The sequence below is a fragment of the Toxotes jaculatrix genome, chromosome 3 (genome assembly GCF_017976425.1).
Source record: "Toxotes jaculatrix isolate fToxJac2 chromosome 3, fToxJac2.pri, whole genome shotgun sequence".
Classification (NCBI taxonomy): Eukaryota; Metazoa; Chordata; class Actinopteri; family Toxotidae; genus Toxotes; species Toxotes jaculatrix.
The window spans coordinates 511,750-533,700 of record NC_054396.1 but is presented as its reverse complement, the minus strand read 5'-3'; the positions used below and the strand labels follow the sequence as shown (position 1 = coordinate 533,700).

General features: G+C 42.2%; 1 protein-coding gene across 1 annotated transcript; it reads right to left on the bottom strand.

Annotated features, from left to right (window-relative positions):
- Positions 1-644: 644 nt before the first annotated feature.
- Positions 645-21,537, bottom strand: cntn2 (contactin 2). The gene is made up of 22 exons (XM_041033851.1): positions 21,408-21,537; positions 20,935-21,076; positions 19,779-19,954; positions 19,446-19,541; positions 18,827-19,039; positions 16,658-16,760; positions 16,216-16,397; positions 15,974-16,110; positions 14,725-14,854; positions 14,061-14,211; positions 10,004-10,131; positions 9,589-9,764; positions 8,535-8,655; positions 7,859-8,017; positions 7,018-7,167; positions 6,603-6,673; positions 5,407-5,641; positions 4,704-4,819; positions 3,576-3,762; positions 2,743-2,855; positions 1,849-2,017; positions 645-754 (listed from the first exon to the last, which is right to left on the bottom strand). Exons 1-22 carry the CDS (start codon positions 21,463-21,465, stop codon positions 645-647), a joined length of 3,123 nt encoding a protein of 1,040 aa, XP_040889785.1. The 5' UTR covers positions 21,466-21,537.
- Positions 21,538-21,951: the final 414 nt, after the last annotated feature.

Sequence of the window (21,951 nt, the reverse complement as noted above, 5' to 3'; positions counted from 1 at the left end):
TCACAGATTTCTGATAAGAATAAAATGTTCTTGCATTACACTCATCAGCTGACTTCAGTCATTTCATAGGGCTTTTCCCAGCTGCATTTTAAAGTTCCAGGTTTTTCAGGATGTGGGGAACAACTGCACACCACAACTGCTCTGAATACAGAGGCTCATCAGTCAAGTTGCTCTCAGTGTGAACAGGCAGACCTTCATCACATGAAAGTGATAAGACAGTACTCTATTTACACAGGTTATACACACCATTGATTTTATGAATAATTTACACCTGAAGTCTGTATCCCGCCAGCTACAGTTTGGAGAATGTGAGTATGAGAGGCGTCAGCCACAGATGTGATGGTCCCCATAAGGCATGGTTTTTATTGACACAAGTACATGAACACACAATCAGACGGGTCTGTCCTGCTCCCCGTCCCCCTTTTAACCCATCCAGAGATTTAAAAAAAAGGACCTCTGTGTTTTTATTATATATAAAAAAAAATAAAAATAACCCCCACCTTCCTCCCCCATCCTTCCAGTCCCTGCAGTGCTACAATCTTCCCCAAATGCCAGAACCCACCCCAACCCCAAACACAGGCTGAGACACAGCTGAGCTTTAGCTTCAAGCCATTAAAAGTAAAAAGTCCAAAGACTGGCTGAGATCACAGGCCTGACAAAGACACGAGAGAGAGGAAAAGCAAACCAGTGAGGAGGTGCAGAGGGTGACTGGACAGTGTGGAGGAGGCCGTGTTCTGTACCATCATACCAGTTCCTGTGAGACAGAGAGAGAGAGAGAGAAAGAGAGAGAGAGAGGGAGGTTATGTAATGACTCCACTCCATAGTCAAAGTTTTGGATGTAGGAGAAAAGAGCAGGTGTAAAAACCTGAGCCATTCTGATAAGGGTCAAAGAGCTATGGCCAGACAACTGGGTTGGAGCATCTGTGAGGTGTTCCCATTCTGCAGTGGTGAGGACCTACTGACAGAGGTCTGATCAGGGACAAACCATAAACCAATGTGTCATTAATGTGCAAGAGCAACAATGGCTATCCCATCTGGTCCAAAGTGCCTGCAGGGTGACTCTGATACAAACTGCAGAACATTCTGATGAAGGATATGGGACAAATGTGTCCCATCACACAATGCATGGCATCCTGCTGCAGACTGGTCACAGTGTTGGTCTTCATAATGTTTTGGCTCATTAACATTTGTATCATTTTGTCTCCTGACGTCCACACTTATTTCCAAAATAAACAAGACTACAGCGTAAATTCAGGGCATCTATTTACTTTGTTCTTCAATGCACAGTGTATGAGGATGACTTACAGGTCACTCACAAAACACAGAATAAGCAGATGGAAAATGGAAATGTACCAGGACGAACATGGGACTTAGATTATTGTTTTCTAATCTTTACACGTCTCCTTAAATATTTAACCATGTAAAACTCTTTCTGTCCTGTATTTCTCACAGATACTGCTGACATGTTTATGATCTGCATGATAGATATGTTGATGTTCACATCTCTGAGATACCATGGCCTTGGAAGAAAAATAGTCTTCAGTCTCGGAAGATCATGCTATCATCAGCATAAGTTGTATCAGACACATGTACATTACACAAAGCAACGATGTGCATGAATTGAGAAGTGAAGTCTTACATGTTCGCATACATAGATACACATCAACTATAAGTGTTAAAAATGTGCACATTAGAAGGCATTAGAAAAGCTCTCTGTTTGAGTAACCTAACTTCCCGAAACACAGGAAAATCTTTTTTTCTTTTCAGATTGTCTTATTAGTGTGGGTAAGGCCTAAAACATCTTCATCAGGCAGAGATAGCTCTGGTGTGTGTTTCTTCGTTTGTCACCTGAGTCCCGGGACACAATGATCTCGTGTGCCGGCCCGTCCCCGCCTTCTCCCCAGGACCGAATCTCCAACACAACATAGCCGTTGTCTTTTGGCAGTGGCAGATTCACTGACGTCTTGGCCTTGTCCAAGACTTTCAGGGCTGTCTGGCCCTCATGTTTGTACAGAACCTGACACACAGAACACACAATTTTGTTAAAAAAAAACTATACTAAGAATATATAAAGTTATTGCAAATGTTTTTAGTGATCTGCATACAATCCCATTGTTTGTTTTGGAATCTAAGGACTGTTGTTACAGCAGTTATCTTCGGATAATCATCTCTGGTCTAACTACATTAGCTGGTGTGAAGCTTATAAACATGATCTTTGATTTTGTTATGCAGCATTTTTATTGCTTTCATATCTCACATGCACGAGACAACTAGTATCACGATGGGACCTATCAAAAGCAAATAATCAGCTAGCAAGAAGGGCCAAGCAGACCTTGCATTATCTTATTCTCCCTTTTTTTCTCGACAGATTTTTCCAGTTCAAACTGTCCATCAATAAGGAAAGATAAGTCCCACAGAATTTGAGACCAGGTCAAGCCTTAAGTCTTCACTGTGTTACCTAAGTTTGACTTCTTCAAGTCTTCAAGGCCGTGAAAACTTTGCTGTGGGTCTTCAGGACTGTGCGGGTTTGGTTTGGTTTGGTTTGGTTTGGTTTGGTTTGATTAGATTTGATTGACAGCAGCCTCACAGATGTCATCGGTTTCTAAAATATTGCGAGATCCTGTGATATCTGAACCCCTCCCACTTCAAACCAGTGAGGACAGCACAGAGAAAAACACACACTTTAATGCAGTGTGTGAAGAAAACCACAAATGCACACACACTTGGTCAGACAGCACTCACTTTGTAGCCCAGTACAGCTGACTCGTTGTGCATGGCCTTCACATGGTCCCACCGCACCTTCACCCATGAGCCATCTGCCTTCCATGACACATTGCCTGGAGGGCGATTAGGAGCTGAACACAGAAACACAGAGATGTTTTCAAAATCACTTCAACTTTAATTACAGAAGAAAAAAGAAGATGAAAAATAATAATATGAAGAGCAGCTCACTTAAAAAAAGGACATGACAAGGACAGGGTTTCCCCAAGAGGGAAATCTGTTACTGTAACAGGCTGTTTAAGTAAAAGGTGGGTGAACTCCCAACATCTAAATAACTATCTTCAAGTAACATGTAATCCAATACAATCCCACAACATGTATTGATATGTAGGTCGTATTTTGACAAGTCTACATCTACGTGATGACGTGGCTCCAGGCAAAGGAGTGTCTCCTGCTCTGAAACAGAGATCACGTCTAACCCTATAGTTGGATTCATTTAGGGCCACAGGCCCAGGAAGTGCTAAGCACCAACTCTCCTTCCTGAGAACTGAGAAGACCCATTGGCTGCTGCAGCTAAGAGGGATAATCCATTTCGGCCAGGGGGGGGGGTGGAGAAGGGGACTACATGGGTCATTTAACCCTCCTAAGTGTCACTCTTAGGATCATGAAGACAGGTCCATCCTGAGGGGATGACTCCTGTGTCTGTGGTTAAGGAAGTTAAATAGCAACAGCACTGCTGACAGTGGAACTCATCTGTAAATGCACAAGTGGTTTAGAGGTCTGAGTGTAGTCAGTGTTTTAAACCTGTACAATTGTGTTTGTGCATATGTTGTGTGTGAATGCTACAGCCGTACGTGGTTTCCTGGTGGTGACGGTGGTGCGTGGTGAAGGTGGCCCGGTGCCAGCACTGTTGTATGCCAGTACGGCAACGTGGTACCGAGTACTGGGTCGAAGTCCTGACACCCTGGCTGTTGTTTCCAATCCTGCTGTCCTCACTCGGTCTGCTGCTGCTTCCCGTTCGTGCTGCCTCCAGTACCGGATCTGACCACAACACATGATGCTAAAAACACGTTTCCAAACCTTGCAAATCAACCTTGCAGTGCCAGTTCTTTACTGTTTTAAGATCTAACACCCTTCAGATTCATGAATCTCTTCACACACATCACAGCAAATGCACCAAATGTGCCAAGATTTTTCTCTGTCTGTGGTTCTGCTGTCTGTCTCATGATGTAATCCATCCTCATCAATGAGGAAACATAAAAGTGATTTTCCCAGCAGGTAACGACTGTTTCAAGCCTGTTAATATCAGGCTAATACCGTCACAGCACTAATGAAAGGACACATTTGTTATGAGCTTGGAGATTAAAACAATCAAAACTGATAAGGTGAGTTTGAACTGCGGCAGCTTGCAAGGCTGAGAACAGCTAATAAAATGATTAGAACTTTAATGGCAGGTCAGAGGACTGCATGCACATCAGACAACAGACGACCTTGCACATGAGACCAAAGTTTGAGATCTTTTTTTCTTTTGCATGACTTAAGCTCAGAGGAAAAATCTGCTGCTCAGGAATAAATTCTGATCAAAAACAAATAAGCGTCCAGCCCTGCCCTGCTGATCCTCAGGTTTCAATGCTAATGATATGATGCAGACAATGAAGCCTATGATAATGACAACCCTGATGAAGGCTGCCTCTGATGAAGGGTGCCATGACGTATTTCCTCCTTCACTGTCAAACTTCCACATGACCCTGAAATAACCTAAAACCCTCTGGGACAGTTTCATGCTTCCTTCCTGTTTATCAGGATGCTGGTAAAGAACCTAGCTGGACTACAATATGACTGGAAATTAACATCTCTTTACTCTTTGTAGAAGAGTTTAGACTGTGTGTGACTTAAACATGTAAGTTAACCTATTTTTGACAGTCAGTTACAATGGGCTGTGCTGGGCAAACATCCAGATGTGTATTTATGCAGCTCTTTACCTCGTATCCTCTGAGGATGCCGTTGGCGCTGAGCTGCTGGACTGGCTCCCATGACACCAGGATCTCAAAAGCAGTCAGTGCTGTGGCATTAATGTTTGATGGTCCCACTGTTGGCTCTGTGAGGACACAGTCAGAGGTCAAAAGGTCACAATATGCAGCATACAATATACACTGCCTTAATATTATTAACAGAGGTAAACCATTTTCATTCACTGTGTCAGTGAATTCCTGATTGAGCTGACTGTGCTGAGTCTAAAACAAGTTGTGCTTGCCCCCTAGTGGTTAGAGCAAATACTGCAGGTGGAGACACAGCTTATGTTTGTTTCACGTCACTACAAATCAAAATTGCAAAGTTTACCATTATTGAATTTCAGTATTTTGAATGACCAATTTTATGTCTTCTTAATATTCCTGGAAACCAACAGCTGTCAGATGGTTGATAAAACATCAAATAAAGCTACTAAACAGTGATGTTAGATGATGAACACTGTTTGTGGATTTTGTTGTCAGTGTTAAATAATCACACTACTTAAAGTTCATAAAAATAACTATAACAAGTATCATTGTGATACCAATAACATGAACAAGTTGCTTTGTTATGCCAAGTTTACTAGAGTTGCAGCTACAGACACGAAGGTGCAGTTTCAATTTGAATCTAAGCATTGGTTGGAATAAGCACTGGTTAAACATCACAGAGTCTCACCTTCTTCTGCAGAGTGGACCACAGCAATCTGGCTGAATGGACCTTCTCCTCTGCGGTTATAAGCTTTAATCTTCACCTCAAAGGGACTGTAAGGTGTCAGGCTTTCATTGTAGTAGACATAGCGGGATGACTCCACTTGAGGAATGCGCACCGTTGTCCATGATGATGTGTCTTTCTTCCTAAATGCCAGGATGTATCCAAAGCTGTCCCCATTCTGGTACTCTCTGGCCATGGGCTGGAGGGATTCAGGAGAAAACTGAGATGTGAATCCGCACAAAGACAAACAGGCCCAGGCCCCATGATCTAAGATGAATCTGAGTGTGAAGACTGAGGGCTGTCCCACTGTAACATTAGCAAACATCTCAAGGTTCTCCCTCAATGAACAATTTCTATAGGTCCACAGTCCTGCAGATGTTATGATGAATATAAAACTAGAATTACCACCTAGCTGTTGTTTGCCTGTATTTTGTTAATTAATGCATGAATACTTGAGTCATGGCCAAAATTGTGTTTTGTGATGTCACAGTGGCTTTCACCTTTGACCATCAAAATCCAATCAGTTCATCCTGGAGTCCAAGTGAACATTTCTGCCAAATCTGAAGAAATTACCTCAAGGTGTTCAGGAGAATTGGACAGATGGACATATGGACAGATGGACGTATGGATGGACAAAACAAAAACATGCTACTTCCAGCCACAGCTGTCGCCAGCTGGAAGGCATTAAAATGCTGACCCTATAGATATACAGTGAATGTCCAATTCAGAGATAAAACATTTTTCACATTTGTACTGTTTTTAAAGTTATGGGTGTTTACCATGGAGGGAGGGTCTACTGAAAGATGCTATTAAGTTGCATTATGGGAAGTGTAGGATGCAGCAATTGTGATTGTGGAGTTGGATATGTACTACAGACTAAATTTCAGGACACCACCACTTCTGCTGCTTATGGCAGTGCACGTCCAATCACTGTAGCTCCACTTTCACTGAATAAGATATAAATTATAGCTTTGTAATAAAGAAAACCTGGAACCACTACAACAGAAACTGAGACAAAAGCACAGAGTTTTCACATTTCAAACTACAATGACTTGAAAGTGAAAGAAAGGAGATGAGATGATGGTAAGGTAAGCTATGTCCACATAGAGCACATACAGTATGCACATACTGCCACAAACCAGTCTGAGTCATGCACTCACCGTCCAGGTGACAATGAGTTCATTGCGGTCTCCTCCTCCTCCTGAAAGTCCACTGGGGGCCACTGTGGGAGCTGAGGGCCAAATATACAGACACGAGATGATATACATAATATAATTCACAAAGGTGGAGCAGGTGAAAGGTCCCTGAGTGATTTGTGTCATGTCTGAGACCAAAGGATATTTAGATGTGAAATACTGAGACGAATGTGCTTACATTTACAGTTTAACACACCCTTAACTTCAATTCTGTTTCTAACTGATCCACGTCTTCAGAAAAGTGAAGAAATCTACAGTACCACCATGACATCACTGCTCCTGACCTGCTTTGGTATGTGGTTCTTTTCAAGCTGTGGACTGATTTTGTTTTATGTAGTATGTTCAAGAATCCAGACTATAGTGCTCCAGTACACCTCACCTGCTTGCTGTGTGCGAATGGTGTGTGAGGGCATGCTGGGCTCTCCACTGCCCAGGATGTTGCTTGCGATGACCTGGAATTCATAATCCATCCAGGGGGTCAGTCCCATCACACGAGCCGACTCCGCATTCCCCTCGATGTTCACTGGGTCTGGTGTACAGTCAGGAGACGGGAGTCATGAATCATCAACATCAAACTCAACTTGTGTTTTTTTTTTCAATTTAGTCAGTAAAGTATGTATATGTATTGAAGTAGTATAAAGTGAATGTTTCTTTTTTTTGGAAATTGTCATTGGTTAGTTTTCACTCAGTTTACCAATACACACTCATTTAGTGTTACATTTCTTTTAATCTACTTTTTACGTTTCCACTCTTGCACTTTTTGTCCATGCCGCATTACTTTCTAGACATTTGTTTGTTTTTCTGTGGCTGTGGCTCAGTCCACTAATCAGAAGCTTGATCCCCGGCTGCTGTGGTCCACGTGTCAAAGTGTCTTTGGGCAAGATACTGAACCCACAAATTGCCCATGACTTGCCCATTGGTTTGTGAACGTGTGTGTTAGTTTAAAGTGCTGTATGCTTAGAGTTAAAAGCACTGTTTGAATGGGTGCATGTAACTTAGTCGTAGTGTAAAAGCACTTTGAGTGGTTGAAAAGACTAGAAAAGTGCTATATAAAAGCAGTCCATTTACTTAATGTGTATTTGTTATCATTACTATTTCATAGTATTTTTTTTCTTTTGTCCTTCTCCTTTCCTAGCTGTGTGCTGAGAGATTGTAACAAAGCAGTTCTGCTTCTGATTCATTTTCATTTGCTACACACACACACACACACACACACACACCTGTCCTCATCTCCTTCCACTGTGATGATAGCGATGACCGGCCCATGATGATATATTTTCCAATGGGACTGTGATTGTCGTAGCCACGGCTCCACCTGAGCTCCACTGATGTCTCAGCAACGTTCTTCACCAGTAAACCTCCGGGAGGTCCTGGGGGGCCTGGAAACAAGGAAAACACATTTCAGTGTGTATCTATCTATTTATCACTACAGTTGAAAACTGTATTGACTGTAAGAGTACCTGTGACACACTGCAACCTGTTTCCATTTTGTGATACATTTACTACATGTATGCTCATTGTGAGACACATACAGTGCCATGTGGTTCACTGGTTTCAGGTCCCAAAACACTTACTGCCACATCATTTCTATAAACAACAGTTTAACCAGAGGAGTGGTTGTAAATGTTACCAATCACAGCTTTTTTCACATCAAATCATGGACCAGTAGTGTTTGCCTTCTATCTCATTCTGTAATATAGAAAATAATAGGGAAATGGGATCCATATTAAAGAGCTGGAATCAATGACCACCTCCTCTGTGTTCACATTTACTTCTGATTATAACCTCCTTCTCCTTGAATTTGGCAAGCATGCACTGCTGAATTGGATGGCTGAGGTCTTCCTTCTCTTGTTTCTGCACAGGTAAATGCAGTGCTCTAGAGAATGAGAGTCTTACCTCGAACCACTAGTTTAGCTGAGGCTGAAGCACTGTCCACCACAGTCTGAGCTGTGCAGGTGTATATTCCTGCTTGACTCAGGTGAGCATTCACAATCAACAGATCACCAATGTTTTCCTTCTGAAATACAATAAGCAGAGGGATGGAAAGAAGCAGTTAGGTCCAATACTCACTAGATATATATATATATTTTTTTTTTTTAGTTTGATTTGGTAATCCAAACGTTGGTGCCAGTGTAACAATGTTTACTTTTGGGACCAGATTTCAAACAATAAATAGAGATGAAACCATATTTTCATATTAATGAGTGAGAGCATTGCTAAGCTGTACCAGCTAAGCAGCAATATACAGATTAATCTGTAGGTATTAATCAGTTCATTGTGTGGCCTATAAATGCCAGGAAATAGTGCATAATACTAGTTACAATTTCCTAAAGTCCAAGTTGATGTCTCCAAATAACTTGTTTAATCCGATCAAAAAATCCCAGGTTATTGACTTAAATTCACACAAGTCAAAGAAAAATTCAAAAGCAAATCCTCAAAATGAAGAAGCCGGAACAACTTGCATGCCACAGTCAGAGGCAGGGAAGTCAGATAGTGTTACTGTGATAGTGCCAATTTTTAATACCTACCTCTCAGGAGAACTATATTACCATTTTTTGTCAGAGTAAACACAGCTGAAGTTTTCAGAATTTGGTGGAGAGAGTGAAAGCCTATGTGAAAACACAGTCCCAAAAATCCCCACTGTGTTTATCTTCTTCAGTAAACCTAGACGCAAAAGCTCTGATCAAAGAAGCAGGAAGGTTTTTACACTCCTCAAATCTGAGGTGGGCTCTGTTAATGGTCAACCATGGTCTTATTCATTGTTTTGAAACCTGGATGGAGCTAATGAACAAATGTGAGAGCTTCAATTATCAATGATGAAAATGACCAAATCAGTCACTCACATTTTACAACACACAGGGCAATCTCTGACCTCCATGCAGCAGAATCATTCTGCAGGATCAGACATTGTTCCAAACACTTTCTCTCCACCACGCAGCACGGGACTCACCCCCTCCACTCGATGGTACAGCCCGGCAGAGTCCTCCACATCCAGCGGGACCCCGTTGAGGGCCCAGGTGAAGGTTAGGTCCATGGTGGGGTCGTGGGAGGCATGACACTGCAGTGTCACATTCTCACCCTGATTGATGTCAGCGTTGGAAGGAGCCAGCGTGATCTTGGTGGCATCTGCAAGAACATATTCAGATGTTCAGATGAAATCTAGCAGGGGACTGTCCCGGCTACATGTCTCAGAACATTAAAAAGAATGGTTTGATGTGTTAAAAAACTCCCTTCTGGAGTCAGAGTATCCAGATATTATCTGAGGTGACGCTGAAGCGGAAATATAAGAAATAAACAACAAACAGCAGCCACAGCTGACTGTGATTTATTTCAGTGGATATGTGTGTGTGTGTGTGTGTGTATACCTCTAACAGACAAATGTCCAGTGCTGTTGGCTTTGCCCAGGTAGTTCTCAGCGAAACAGGTGTATTTCCCTTCATCTGCTCTGCTGATGTTGTGGATCCACAAGACTCCATCTGAAGTTACAGTGACTCTGAGAAGACACAAGCATGCAGCGGGTCAGGAGCCTGAAGCTGGCTGCTACCAGCTCAGTGCTAACTCTCAGGCAATGCAAGCTAATACAATTTCATTAAGTATGGCTTTAAATAGAATCAGTGTGGACATTTTTGACAAAGAAAATAAATATTACACACATCACAAAGATAATATTTGTGGAAATGCTGCCGTATTGGACTGCTTTATTTTGTACGCGTGTTCCTTTTATTATGTCCACCCTCTGTATGTCTGTATGCTCTCACTTTGTGTATCTGCACTATAGCACTGACAAAGTATTAACTGTTACACATCCTCCTGCATATTCATTCCACACCACACTGGAAGGTGATTGTTATTCATTCACTTTCAGTTGGTGTTTGGAGCACTGAAATAATAATCATTTTTGCTGAATCTATACCTTAAAGCAAAATTATTTACAAATGAGGTCTTAGTTTTGCCACTTTAACCATCATTGAGACCTTGGGCTGTGGTAAAGCTGCTAGTCGTTTTAAATTATAAAAGAAGTAAAACATTTAGGCTACAACTTGATGCTGTAAATGTCCCTTCATGACTACACACTCTGTCACCTTTGACCTACTGTACCCACATGGAACAGTTACATTGCTATGTGACCTTGTCACTCCCTGCATCGCACACTCCCACACAACCTCTCTTGGGAGAATTAAAGGATACCACTTTTAAAGGTAATCAATACATTTGGGTAGAACTATTACATACAGACACAGTTTAAGGTGTTTCACATCATAACAAAGCAATAACATTTAAAAAGGTAAAATACCTATAATTCTAGTTCAGTAGTGAAACTGAAATTCTCCAGTCTTGTAAATATCTGGGAATCTGGCTAGACAGCAGTCTCACTTTTAAACTGAATATGGAACAACTGGCACAGAAATGAGATATTACACTTGTGTTGTATGGAAATAAATCATGAAAATAATTGTACAGTCAACAGCTTCATGCAGTTTATTATTATGCCTTGTGATTTATTACAGGAGATAAATGTTGTACTCATCACTCTGCACTGCATGAAAAAGTAGACTGGTCCTGAAGTGGTCCGCAACCAGAAGAGAACTACATTCTGTAATTTTTATATAAAACAGTCTCCTGCAAAGGCTGCCTCAGTTTATCACTGCTCACCAGAGCAGATCTCAGGCCTGTTTAAATCTAGGGTAAACCCTCAGGGTAAAATACTGAACTTCGGAAAAGATGACCTTCCACCACCTTATAAATGGAATAAATTACAGATGATTTTAAAACTTGAATGTGTCTTGTCACAGGTCGATTCTAAACTTTCATCTATTCAGTGATCAGTCTGTGATGCTGTATGTGCTTGTTATGTCTGGCCGTGTCTGGCTCACAAAAAACATCTCAATGAGATTACCTGAGTCATTTAAGGTTATCTATTAAATATGAGAGCTGATGCAGTATAATGCAATATTGCATTCAGTGTGAGGAGTAGCTAAACTATGGCAGCTTACATGTAAGGAGTGGAGTATGTTAAATGGATGGGTGAGAAATTTGATAAGGTTTCACGTGTATGATTATTAGGTACCTCTAGATGTTGCAAATAAAACTAAATAAAGCAGCAGCAGGACAAGGACCCTAAATATCAAAGCAAATCTACTACAGAAAGACCTTAGACAAAGAAAATCTGCCTTTTGGACAGGCCCAGTCTGAGCCCAGACCTTAACCCCACAGATGATGATGTAGAATGACCTCAGGAGAGCCATTCACTGTAGATATCTTGTGACTTAGAGATCAGATCACATTTTATGACCAATTGATGAACTCCAAAGAGTTCACATACTCCTTACTTGCCACTGTGTCAGGCCTCAAGAATGTTTGGGTGACCTGGGAAGAAAGTACTTTTCTTCCCATGTCTACCTTCATTTCCAATGATTGTTCTGCTCTCATGGGGGTCTGACGCATTTTCCTCCTCATGCTCCATGCCAGCTAGTGTTCTCAGAACTTTGTTGTGACACCACCTGGCGAAGTGTAGTCTTGCACCTGACCCACTGCACCTCTGGTCTTTTCATCCGTGAAGTCTTTGCATATAATTTCAACCTTGCACTTTGCCGTTTGTTCACTTGCCTCTCAACTCCTTCCGGTGACATCACAAGCATTTTGTAAGTTGTAAGTAGTCAAATGAGTCTGCTTAGTGGACCATGCTGGAAGAACCAGGGCTTCAATTTTCCTGGTAAACCTGATCTCTCTATGCTCTGTTTCCTGTGGTACAAAACAGCCCTCTGCCCTTTTCCACGATGACTGGATGATGTCTTTGGTCTTTAGGTTTCCATAGCCTGCAGCGTAGCATCAGCCATCTCTTGTATCCTTTGTAAGGTATACCACTTGGTCCAGGGGCAGATGCTGATCGGGTTTTCTGTAGAGTGTCTTGGGCTTCTCTCCGTGTTGATTCACTGGTATCAGGAGGTTCAGTTCTGCTGATCTTCATGTGTGCAGCCTGGCTTCTAAGAATGTCCTCTCTTTGAGGAATACCTCCACACCTTTGGGCTGATCAGTCTACGGCAGGGGTGTCCAAACTGTTCCACAAAGGGCCGTGTGGCTGCAGGTTTTTGTTCCAACCAAGCACCAGCAAACCAGACTTGACTCATTTAATCAACCGATCTCAGCCTTCAACAGTTGATTGGTCAAACTGTGTGCTCTTCATTGGTTGGAACAAAAACCTGCAGCCACACGGCCCTTTGTGGAACAGTTTGGACACCCCTGGTCTACGGGATCTAGCTTCACCAAATACAGTTTTGTTTTTTTTACTGAGCTCTCTTTGCCTCTTTCTGCACTTCTCAGTCAACAAGCTGCCCGCAAAGTCCACTGGTCCCTCCTTTTCTACAGGAAAATGCCCTCCTGCTCTTCTGAGCTGCTTATTGCTTACTGATTTCACTTCTCAGATGCAAGATCTCTCCCTCCGTCCTCCTGGGCTGTTTTCCAGGTGATCTGCTGCTGCCCTTCCTCTCCTCTGTGCTGAAGCCTTCTTTGGCCACACTGAAAACTACTGCTGTCATGCTTTCAATTTTCCTAACATCTTTTCCTGCTAATGTGGCTTCTAGAACTCTCTCAGGGTCTTGGTCCAGTTGTTTCCATCCTGTGTTGTCATTTGCTGTGTGCCTTTTCACTTCCTCTCTCGCAGGTTGTGTACCTGAGGTGGCATTAGAAGAGTCCCTCCTTCGGCTTTGGGTGGAGCAGCTACTGACAGGTCTCCTGCCCTACGGGGTACTTCCTGACTGGAGTCCTACATCTCATCAAGTGTTTCCAGTCTGCACTGCACTACTTTGCATTTTTACAAACCTTCCCACATTGGCACTTCACTTTTAACACTTCTGTTGTGAGTGAGTGGTATGGTTGTGTGTGGGTGTGTGTCCCTCTGCCAAGTGAAGCCACAAAAACTGCCTCTGCATTTGCAACAAGAGAAAGTCTGAACATGTTTTAATGTAAATGTAATTTTGTGCCAAAATGAGCACCAGAATTGCACTGTGCTGCTTAATCAGCATAAACACAGACTCAGCTGCGTCTCTCCACCCACATCTGGCACACACTGGCTTTGTGCCAGGAAATTACCAAACATATCAGATACAAACATAAAAATAAATAAATAAATAATAAAAACTGTGTTTGCACTGACACTGGCTTTGTGGCTACAGTAAACTAGAGCCAACTGTCATTTAAAGTACATGGTCATATCCTACAGTATAGCATGTACTAACCATTCATTATTTCCTGTATGCATTTCAAAGTATCCTGTAAATTTGATGGTGTATGTAACACTGTGCATTATAGTTAATTTATATATTATGTGTTATTTATTTGTTTTACAAGTTACAAAGTTTTAAAATGTGAAGCAAATACATTGCACTATGAATGAAAACCACACTGACCCAGTTACTGTACTACCTGCTGCTGTTGGTGAGCAGCTCCGTTCCACGGCTCCAGAACAGGCTGGGTTTTGGAGCAGCTCGAGGACGACACTCGATCATCACCTGCCCCCCTCTCGCTGCTGGGATCAGCTTTCGTACCGGATTCAATCTGAAGTCTGGGGCCTGAACTGGAGGAGGACAAAGCAAGATCGAGGGACAGCAGAGCGAACAAAGGTGAAAACAAGATGATTGATGGATGAGATGCAGGAGGGAAGGCAGATAGAGAAAAGGATGGAGAGAGTCAGATTGAGGGAAGAATAGTGAAAGATAGAATGCTGTTAACTTGAACTTGAGAGTGCAATACACTGTTAAACTGCATTAAACACAATTTGCATAAATTCAAAGAAAATTCACTAACACTTTGCTGATATATAGTGGGGTCTGAAAGTCTGACTTTCCCATTCATGGTCTCAGACTTTTGGGTCCCACTGTAGCACTAATTATGGAATAGCTTTATTAGAAATGACTGGGTGCTTCCATTGTAAAATGACATTTTGGAGATTAAAAAAATACATAATTTTAAATACTATTTTGTATATAGTCCCAATAAGGACAACATTAATCCTTACTAAACACTGGTTCAGCATTAGAGACAGTACCAGAGTAAAGGTGGCAGTATTGGATGGAAAGCTTCCTCCTACCTTGGACTCTGAGCTCAGCAGCGGAGTAGATGGTGCCATGCTTGTTTTCAGCCACACACTGGTACATTCCGGAGTCCTCCAGGGCCAAGTTACTGATCTTAAGATGAGCTCCATTCACCTCCACCCGGTCCTGAGAGGGGCAAAGGGTGAGGTTACATGGGAGGTGGAGAAAGAAATAGAGAATGAAGGGAGTTGGGGGCAAATGAAGCATACATGTATTGTACATAGTCTTCCTTACCAAATTAATCTCATTATACTTTGAGACTTTGCACAGTTGTTCTGTAGATTTGTTCTTACTCCTTCTCAGAGTGTGTCTCCAGCTAGATGAACTCCCTATATGTGTGCCCAGCTCTTAACCCCGACTCTCTGAGTAGGGGTTGTTGGTAAGACATGGGACTAATAAGACGAAATTACCTCTGTATTTTATGGAAACGGTGGGTAATGTGCAGTAAAAATTTTATGCAACAGGGCACGACTTGGACAATTTAGCTTGGTTTAAGAACACAGACGACTTTGTATGAGGGGGTGGTGCAAGCTGATTCCAGGTCTGTGTCGACGGTGAGGATTCACCCTGGTATTATAGTGTCAGTAATCACACCAAATACATTATGTGTTTGCAGTAACAAACCACATTTATTGTCCACATGGTGAAGTCATAATCATTAGTGTGTTGTCTCATATAAGCCTCTTTTAAATCAACCGCTAGCAGGCACTGAGCAACAGCCATTCTACTTAATCACAGGAAATGATTTCCTTCTAAAGCTGCAAGTTAGGATGGAAAATGTTAGAGAAGATCAAGTCAAATTATTCCCCCTACTTTAACTTTATGGAACAAAAGGAAGATAAGAAGAAAATTTCTCAATAGCACCATTTGGTACTCAATCCGTCACAGCAGGGAAAACTCTACATTTCCTTCTACTTTAATGAGAAGCTGAGATTCTTGATAAGAAATGGTAGAAAACTCTACCTTTCCTGGGTTTAATGTGCTGTCTAATTTAAAAGTAACGTACCTGCTCAGGGAACGAATATTCCCAAAATGCAAAATGACAACAAGGTTAGATATTAGCACTGTTTACTGACCACTGGTTGAGGCAGAGGAAGAAGAAGAGAGGGAGAGACAGAAATCTACACATTTTTGAAGTGTATCTGTAAACGGAAAAAACTTCTGGGCTAGGATGAGCATTTTAACATAACATGTAGAGATACTGTATATAGAGCACAGTAAGAAAGTATTGCTTGCATGTGTGACCTGCGTGCTGAGCGGCTGTCCATTGCGTAGCCAGCGTATGGAGGGTCGTGGTTTACCAGCAGCAACACAACTCCAGTGCAGCTCTGAACTGATCTCCACCTCTGAGTCACTCATCACCTGCAACCACTCCGGCTGAGCTGGAGGGTTGGAGAAGAAAAATGAGCGGAAAATAACAGCCTGAAAAAAATAAGTGCTTTGCTACAATATAATAAATATGTGTTCACTGAATGTGGTTCCTTCACCTTGCACAGTGATGCGTCCCTGGTAGGTATCACTTCCCTCTGAGTTGTAGGCTTCACACTCATAAATACCCTCATCGTCGAAGGAGAGATCTGGCAGGACGAGGGTGGGACCCTCTGCAGAGGAGCCTGACTTGGACGGCATCAGTCCATCCAACTTCCTCCATCGCAGTTTTGGAACTGGACTGTTAAACAAAAAGTAGAGAGATGATGGATAGAAGTTGGAGGTGAGGTAAAAGGTGAGGATGTTTTAGGTTAGAAATGAAAAAGTACAGGGACCAGAGGGGGATAATCAAACGACAGTAAAAGGTTGTGAGAGTACAGTTAAAGAAGTCTGAGAGGAGGCCAGACAAGTTAAAAAAGAATAAGTGTTACCCAAACTGAACAGCGTATAACCCAAAATAGCTTGACACATTATTCTATGATTTTGGGGTTGGAAGCTTACTTTCCGTAGGCGAAGCACTCTAACTGGGTGGTCTGTCCTGTGAGGGCGTAGGTCTCTGCTGGGAAGCGCACTTTAATGGTTGGAGTTGACTTCCTGGGATTAGCTGAAATACAATAAAATTGTAAATGTTCAGATGAAATCCCATTCACATTCTGATTTACTCCACACCACTGCCATATCCAGCCCTACAAACAAGCAAACCCTACAAACAATCTTCTAAAAAAATCTATCTCTGGTTTCCATAGTACACCTTCTACATGTTCACGGTCTCCTGGTCTGTGCTTTTTATAACAGTATCTTGCTGTCCCATCCATGTAATGCTCATTGCGGGTGTTCAGGAACTATGAAAACCAGCATGTATTAACCCGGTGATGAGCAGTGCCTGATGTTCACCATAATGTCTGCCCAAAAGGTTTTATTGCACCAGACCGGAGCATCTTCTTCCTCATGCTGTCAGAGTCTTCTGTGGAGTCCATCCACAAAAACATCATGGCTTGCTTTTTGTGACATGCAGCAAGAATTGTGGGACCTTTTCTATGCAGGTGTTTATCATTCTAAACTATGTCCAGTCAATTCAGTTTGCCACAGGCGGACTCAAGTCAAGTTATAGACATATCTCAATATGAATTAAAGCAAACCACCTGACCACAATTTAGAATGCTACAGCAAAGGATCTTTTTCTAAACACTTGCTTTTACTTTGTCATTATAGGTTATGAATGTAGACTATTAAATGGCAATTTTATCCATTTAAAATTTAAACTACAATACAACAAAGTGCAAAACATGAAGGGGTCTGAATACTTCATGAAGCCACTGCATACCAAAGAACTGGTTCCCAGACCTAATTCATTTTTATGTTTACATGCGGGCGATAGCCAAGGCCGGAGGCACTGTTTTCAAGTTGTCCGTCCATCCATCCCGGATTCTTCTACGTGCAATATCTCAAGAACGCTTTGACATCTCTCTGTAAAACTTTGCACAAATGTAGACTGCAACTTGAGGCAGATCCGAAAGGAGTTTGGAGGCCAAAGGTCATAGGGCAAGGTCACTATGACCATATTTGTTTTGCATGGTAATGCAATATCGTAAGAACCGTTTGAGGGATGGCTTTCAAACTTTGCACACATGTAAACTGTGCCTCAAGGATGAACTGAGTCGATTTTGGAGGTCAGAGGTCAGAGGTCAAAGGTCACGGTCGCTGTGATCGCACATTTAATTTTATGCAAGCGAATGTGATATCTGAAGAAAACTTTGAAGGATGTTCTTTAAAGTTTGCACAAATGTCCACTGTCACCCAAAGATGAAGAGAGTAGATTTCGGAAGTTTGAGGTCAAAGGTCAAGGGCACTTTGACTGTGTTTACGCTTTGCTTGGCAATGCGATATCTTAAGAACCTTTTGAGGGACTGTCTTCAAACTTTGCACAAATGTTGACTGTGACTCAAGAATGCACTGAGTAGACTTTGGATGTCAGAGGTCAAAGATCAAGGGCGCTGTGACCTTATGTTCATTTTATGTCTGGATGGTCTTCGAACTTTGCACAAATGTTGACTGTGACTCAAGGATGAACTGATTAGATTGTGGAGGTCAGAGGTCAAAGGTCAAGGTCGGTGTGACCTTAATACAAATGTTGTGCTTCAGAATGTTTTATTTCTACAATTCTTGGAGCGATGTACTTCAAACTTTGCACATATTATCACTGCTTGTCAAAGATGGAGTCAATTTGTATTGGAGGTCAGAGGTCAAAGATCAAGGCCACTGTGTAAGTTTTGCATGTGAACACCCAACACTGACCTTCCCAAACATTATCACTACAAAACACCCATAACCTCTACATCTGCTACAAACAGGCACCCAACAGTACGGAGGCATACCACCGCCATGAGGTACTTCTAGTTTATTTTTAGAAAATGTTTTGCTTGGCTGTTTATATTCTGAAACATTAAACACCTGTTTTGTTACATTACATCATTTTTTTATCAAAGTAAGTTTTGGAAAACCAAACTTGAGGTCTGTTTGAATCAGTATCAAAAATATCTGAACTCAGGATAAAGAGGCCTAATTAATATACAGGTTGCTTAACTGCTCAGTTACTGAGTTACTTCTACTGCACACAGCCAGTGTTCCTGCAGTGTTAGTATCAGTGATAGCACTGTAGAGCATCCATACCATCAGGCAGTACAGTGAGCTGGTTGGCCTTGCTGAAGGTGCTCTTCGTGCTGATGTCCATGTTGATGGTGGTGAAGCAAAGGTAGTTCCCTGTGTCGTTTGGCTCTGCTTTAGCCAGATACAGGTTCCCTGTCACCTGTGACACAAACCAACGGCCGTCGTCTTTCTTGATGAAGTTGGGAAACTGATTGATTAGCCAGCGGTAGGACAGAGCTGGAGAGAAAATATTGGTACAAATTACATTCATCAGTAACAGAACTGGAACTTGCTGGGGATACTGAAAATTACAGTCAGCAGAGTTAGTTTAATGCAAATATTTCATTTCATTGATACATTTTGATTTCATATTCACCTGTCTTCCAAATTCTGCCCATTTACAAACCTCTGACCCATTAACCAGCTTTTGTCCCTAATCCCACCTGTCAGGTGCATGCTGTAGCAGATTTTCTGATCATTCTTAGTGAAGGTAAACACTGACAATGTTAAAACTATGTTAAAACTATTCTACCAGACAGCACCTCATTTCTCTGCAGCACTACCATACAGCACTCTATTTCTCTCATCTTACAAAAACCTAATATAAGATTGTTCAGATTTTCCACCTGAAGTGGAGGAATACCTGGGTAATGTGGAGGTGGCTGGCAGGCCAGGAAGGTTCCTATGCCCTCATATGCCGTCTGAGGACTCCTGCTGTCTGGTGGGAAGTCATGGAGGTCTGGAGAAAGATCCAAAGATAGAAAAAGAGAAGGAGATGAAAAAAAAATTACTATAACATAAACATTGTAGAAGAAGTAGCAATGAAACACACCTGGTAGTAACCAAAGTACAGTGGAGAGTTAAAGTAAAAATTCTTCATTCATTGTCTGTGTAATGTCTTTTATCTCTGCCACAGTAGTGACCAACTCAAACAGCTCAAACAGTTTTAAAGGTTGAAGGTCATTTGTTCTCTCACAGCCAAATTTGAGGTTAGCTGCTCTGCTGATGATGGTTCCACAGCGGTTGATGGCCAGACACTGGTATGAGCCTGTATCTCGAATAGAGTCTGGGCTGCTGATCACCAGGTTGCCGGCCACCAGGGTGTACCGGAGGTCCAAACCGAGCGGTACATCAGTGCCATTTACGAGCCATCTGCAAGACAAAGAGCAGAGCAAAATGATGATACCATCTCAAACAGAAGGTGGTAACCATAACGCATTTACAAGGGTGCAGCATGTTAGAGGCTGAGCTTATCCCTTTAAGAAAGAGTCAGCTTGTAGGTAACCTGCGCCTATCAACTTTGCTCTGAGAGTCTGCCCCGGGGTGTGTGGGAACTGTCAGCACATACTATAGTTACAGCCAAAGTAAAGTTGTAAAGTTGTAAAGTATCTAAAGCTCAGGGTGCAGGAGAGGCACGTGTTTTTTGGTCAGGATTCTTTTCAATGTTTGTTTTTCTCATTTCAGTCAACACTGCCCCAGTCTAACCAGGTACATATGTGTGTTAGCAAGCTGTGTAACATTTCTGTCAGGTCTTTCTTTTGGCAAGAAATATATCTTAATCAGTTAAGTTTCTGCCAGAGAATCTGTCGGAAGTCAAAAGCCAAAGATCAACCTATGAGCAGGTCGAGGTGGATGAATGTGCCAGACACAGGGTTCACCCAGCCTCCTGGGTGAACAGGAGGCTGGGGTTTGAATCCCGCTGTAATTGCTGACTTAAGATTGTATTTTCAGGTTTTTCTTTATTTTTATTTTCAAGCTTTCTGTCATAAGTCTTGAAGGCAAACTTCTCCCATGTGCAGGAGCTACACACTGTCTTGTGCACCTGGAATAACGGGCACACAGAGAGGACTGGTAAAGAGACAGAAAGGGATGGTTAACATGTAGCGACCCATTGCTCCCAGTGCTCTCGATGGCCAATCTGACTGTGCTCAAAGTCAGTGATGAAAGAGGTGTTTGAGGTTTCAGACCTAGGATTCTGGGTTTAGGGCTCAGGTTAGAATCAGGTTTAGGTTAAGGCTAGGGTTCAGGGTAGGGAATGCGTCATGACAATGAGTGTCCTTACAAAGGTGGAAATATAATTAACTGTGTGTGTGTGTGTATGTGTGTGTGTGTGTGTTGTGTTTGTTCCCCACCTGTAGGAAGCAGCTGGACTGGCTCTGGCCTGACAGCTGAGGGTCACTTTTCCTTCACTCAGGCCTTCTGGATAAACTGAACTGCTTGGTTGCTCTTCAAACACTGGCCCGCTGTCATGACCCGACACACACACATCTCCACCTGGAAACATTTTTAACAACACAAAAAATTACACGCCAAACCCTGTGCCAACGCTTTCGTAACAGTGAGGGCCTACAGTTATTTTTACCTCGGTATATATAGTCCTTCCTATCAGCCACACCTTTCTGCATCTCATCCCTTCTCATCTTTCTTGCCTTGAGGTTCACTCCATGATTTTGATTTTTTAAGCTCAGACTAAAGATGTAAAACTTTTCCCTGGCCTAAAAACCAAGCCTAATTCTAAACTTCATTATCAACACCAACACTCATTCTGCCATCAGTCTTAAAACCCACACAGATATGCATGTGTGGGTGTTAAGGTAGAACTTACCCACAGCGTCCCTCAGCGCCACTGAGCTGAGAACCAGCAGACACAGCAAGCGCTCCATTATCTGGATCCAGCTGGACTACAGGAGCAGATGGGATCAAAACCTGTTCACCTTATCTCACAGGAAGAGGAGGCATCCAATACGGGCCTGTGCAGAAAAAAGAACAAGACAACTTTCATTCATCAAGCACTGGTTGCTGAGTGAAATGTAATCAAAGGTGACTTCACCTTTCATCACTCAAATCCCCTGGGAAGATAACAACTAACATTTTTTTATCAGCATAACAGAGTGGTATCTGTACTCAGGAAGAATTTTTATGTCCAACTTCACCACCTTAATAACTAACATAATTTCATTAGATATGTATGGAAATAATAATGTACATACATATGCTCCAAAACATTCCTGTCTTTTAATTTTCAGACTGTTATACTCACACACACACCCCAGTTCTAACTTGCAGTGTGTTATTCTTAGTGCACATCATCGTGTAAAGAGCTGTGTCAGTGTCTCAAAACCTTATAGGGACATCAGATTATTTACAAA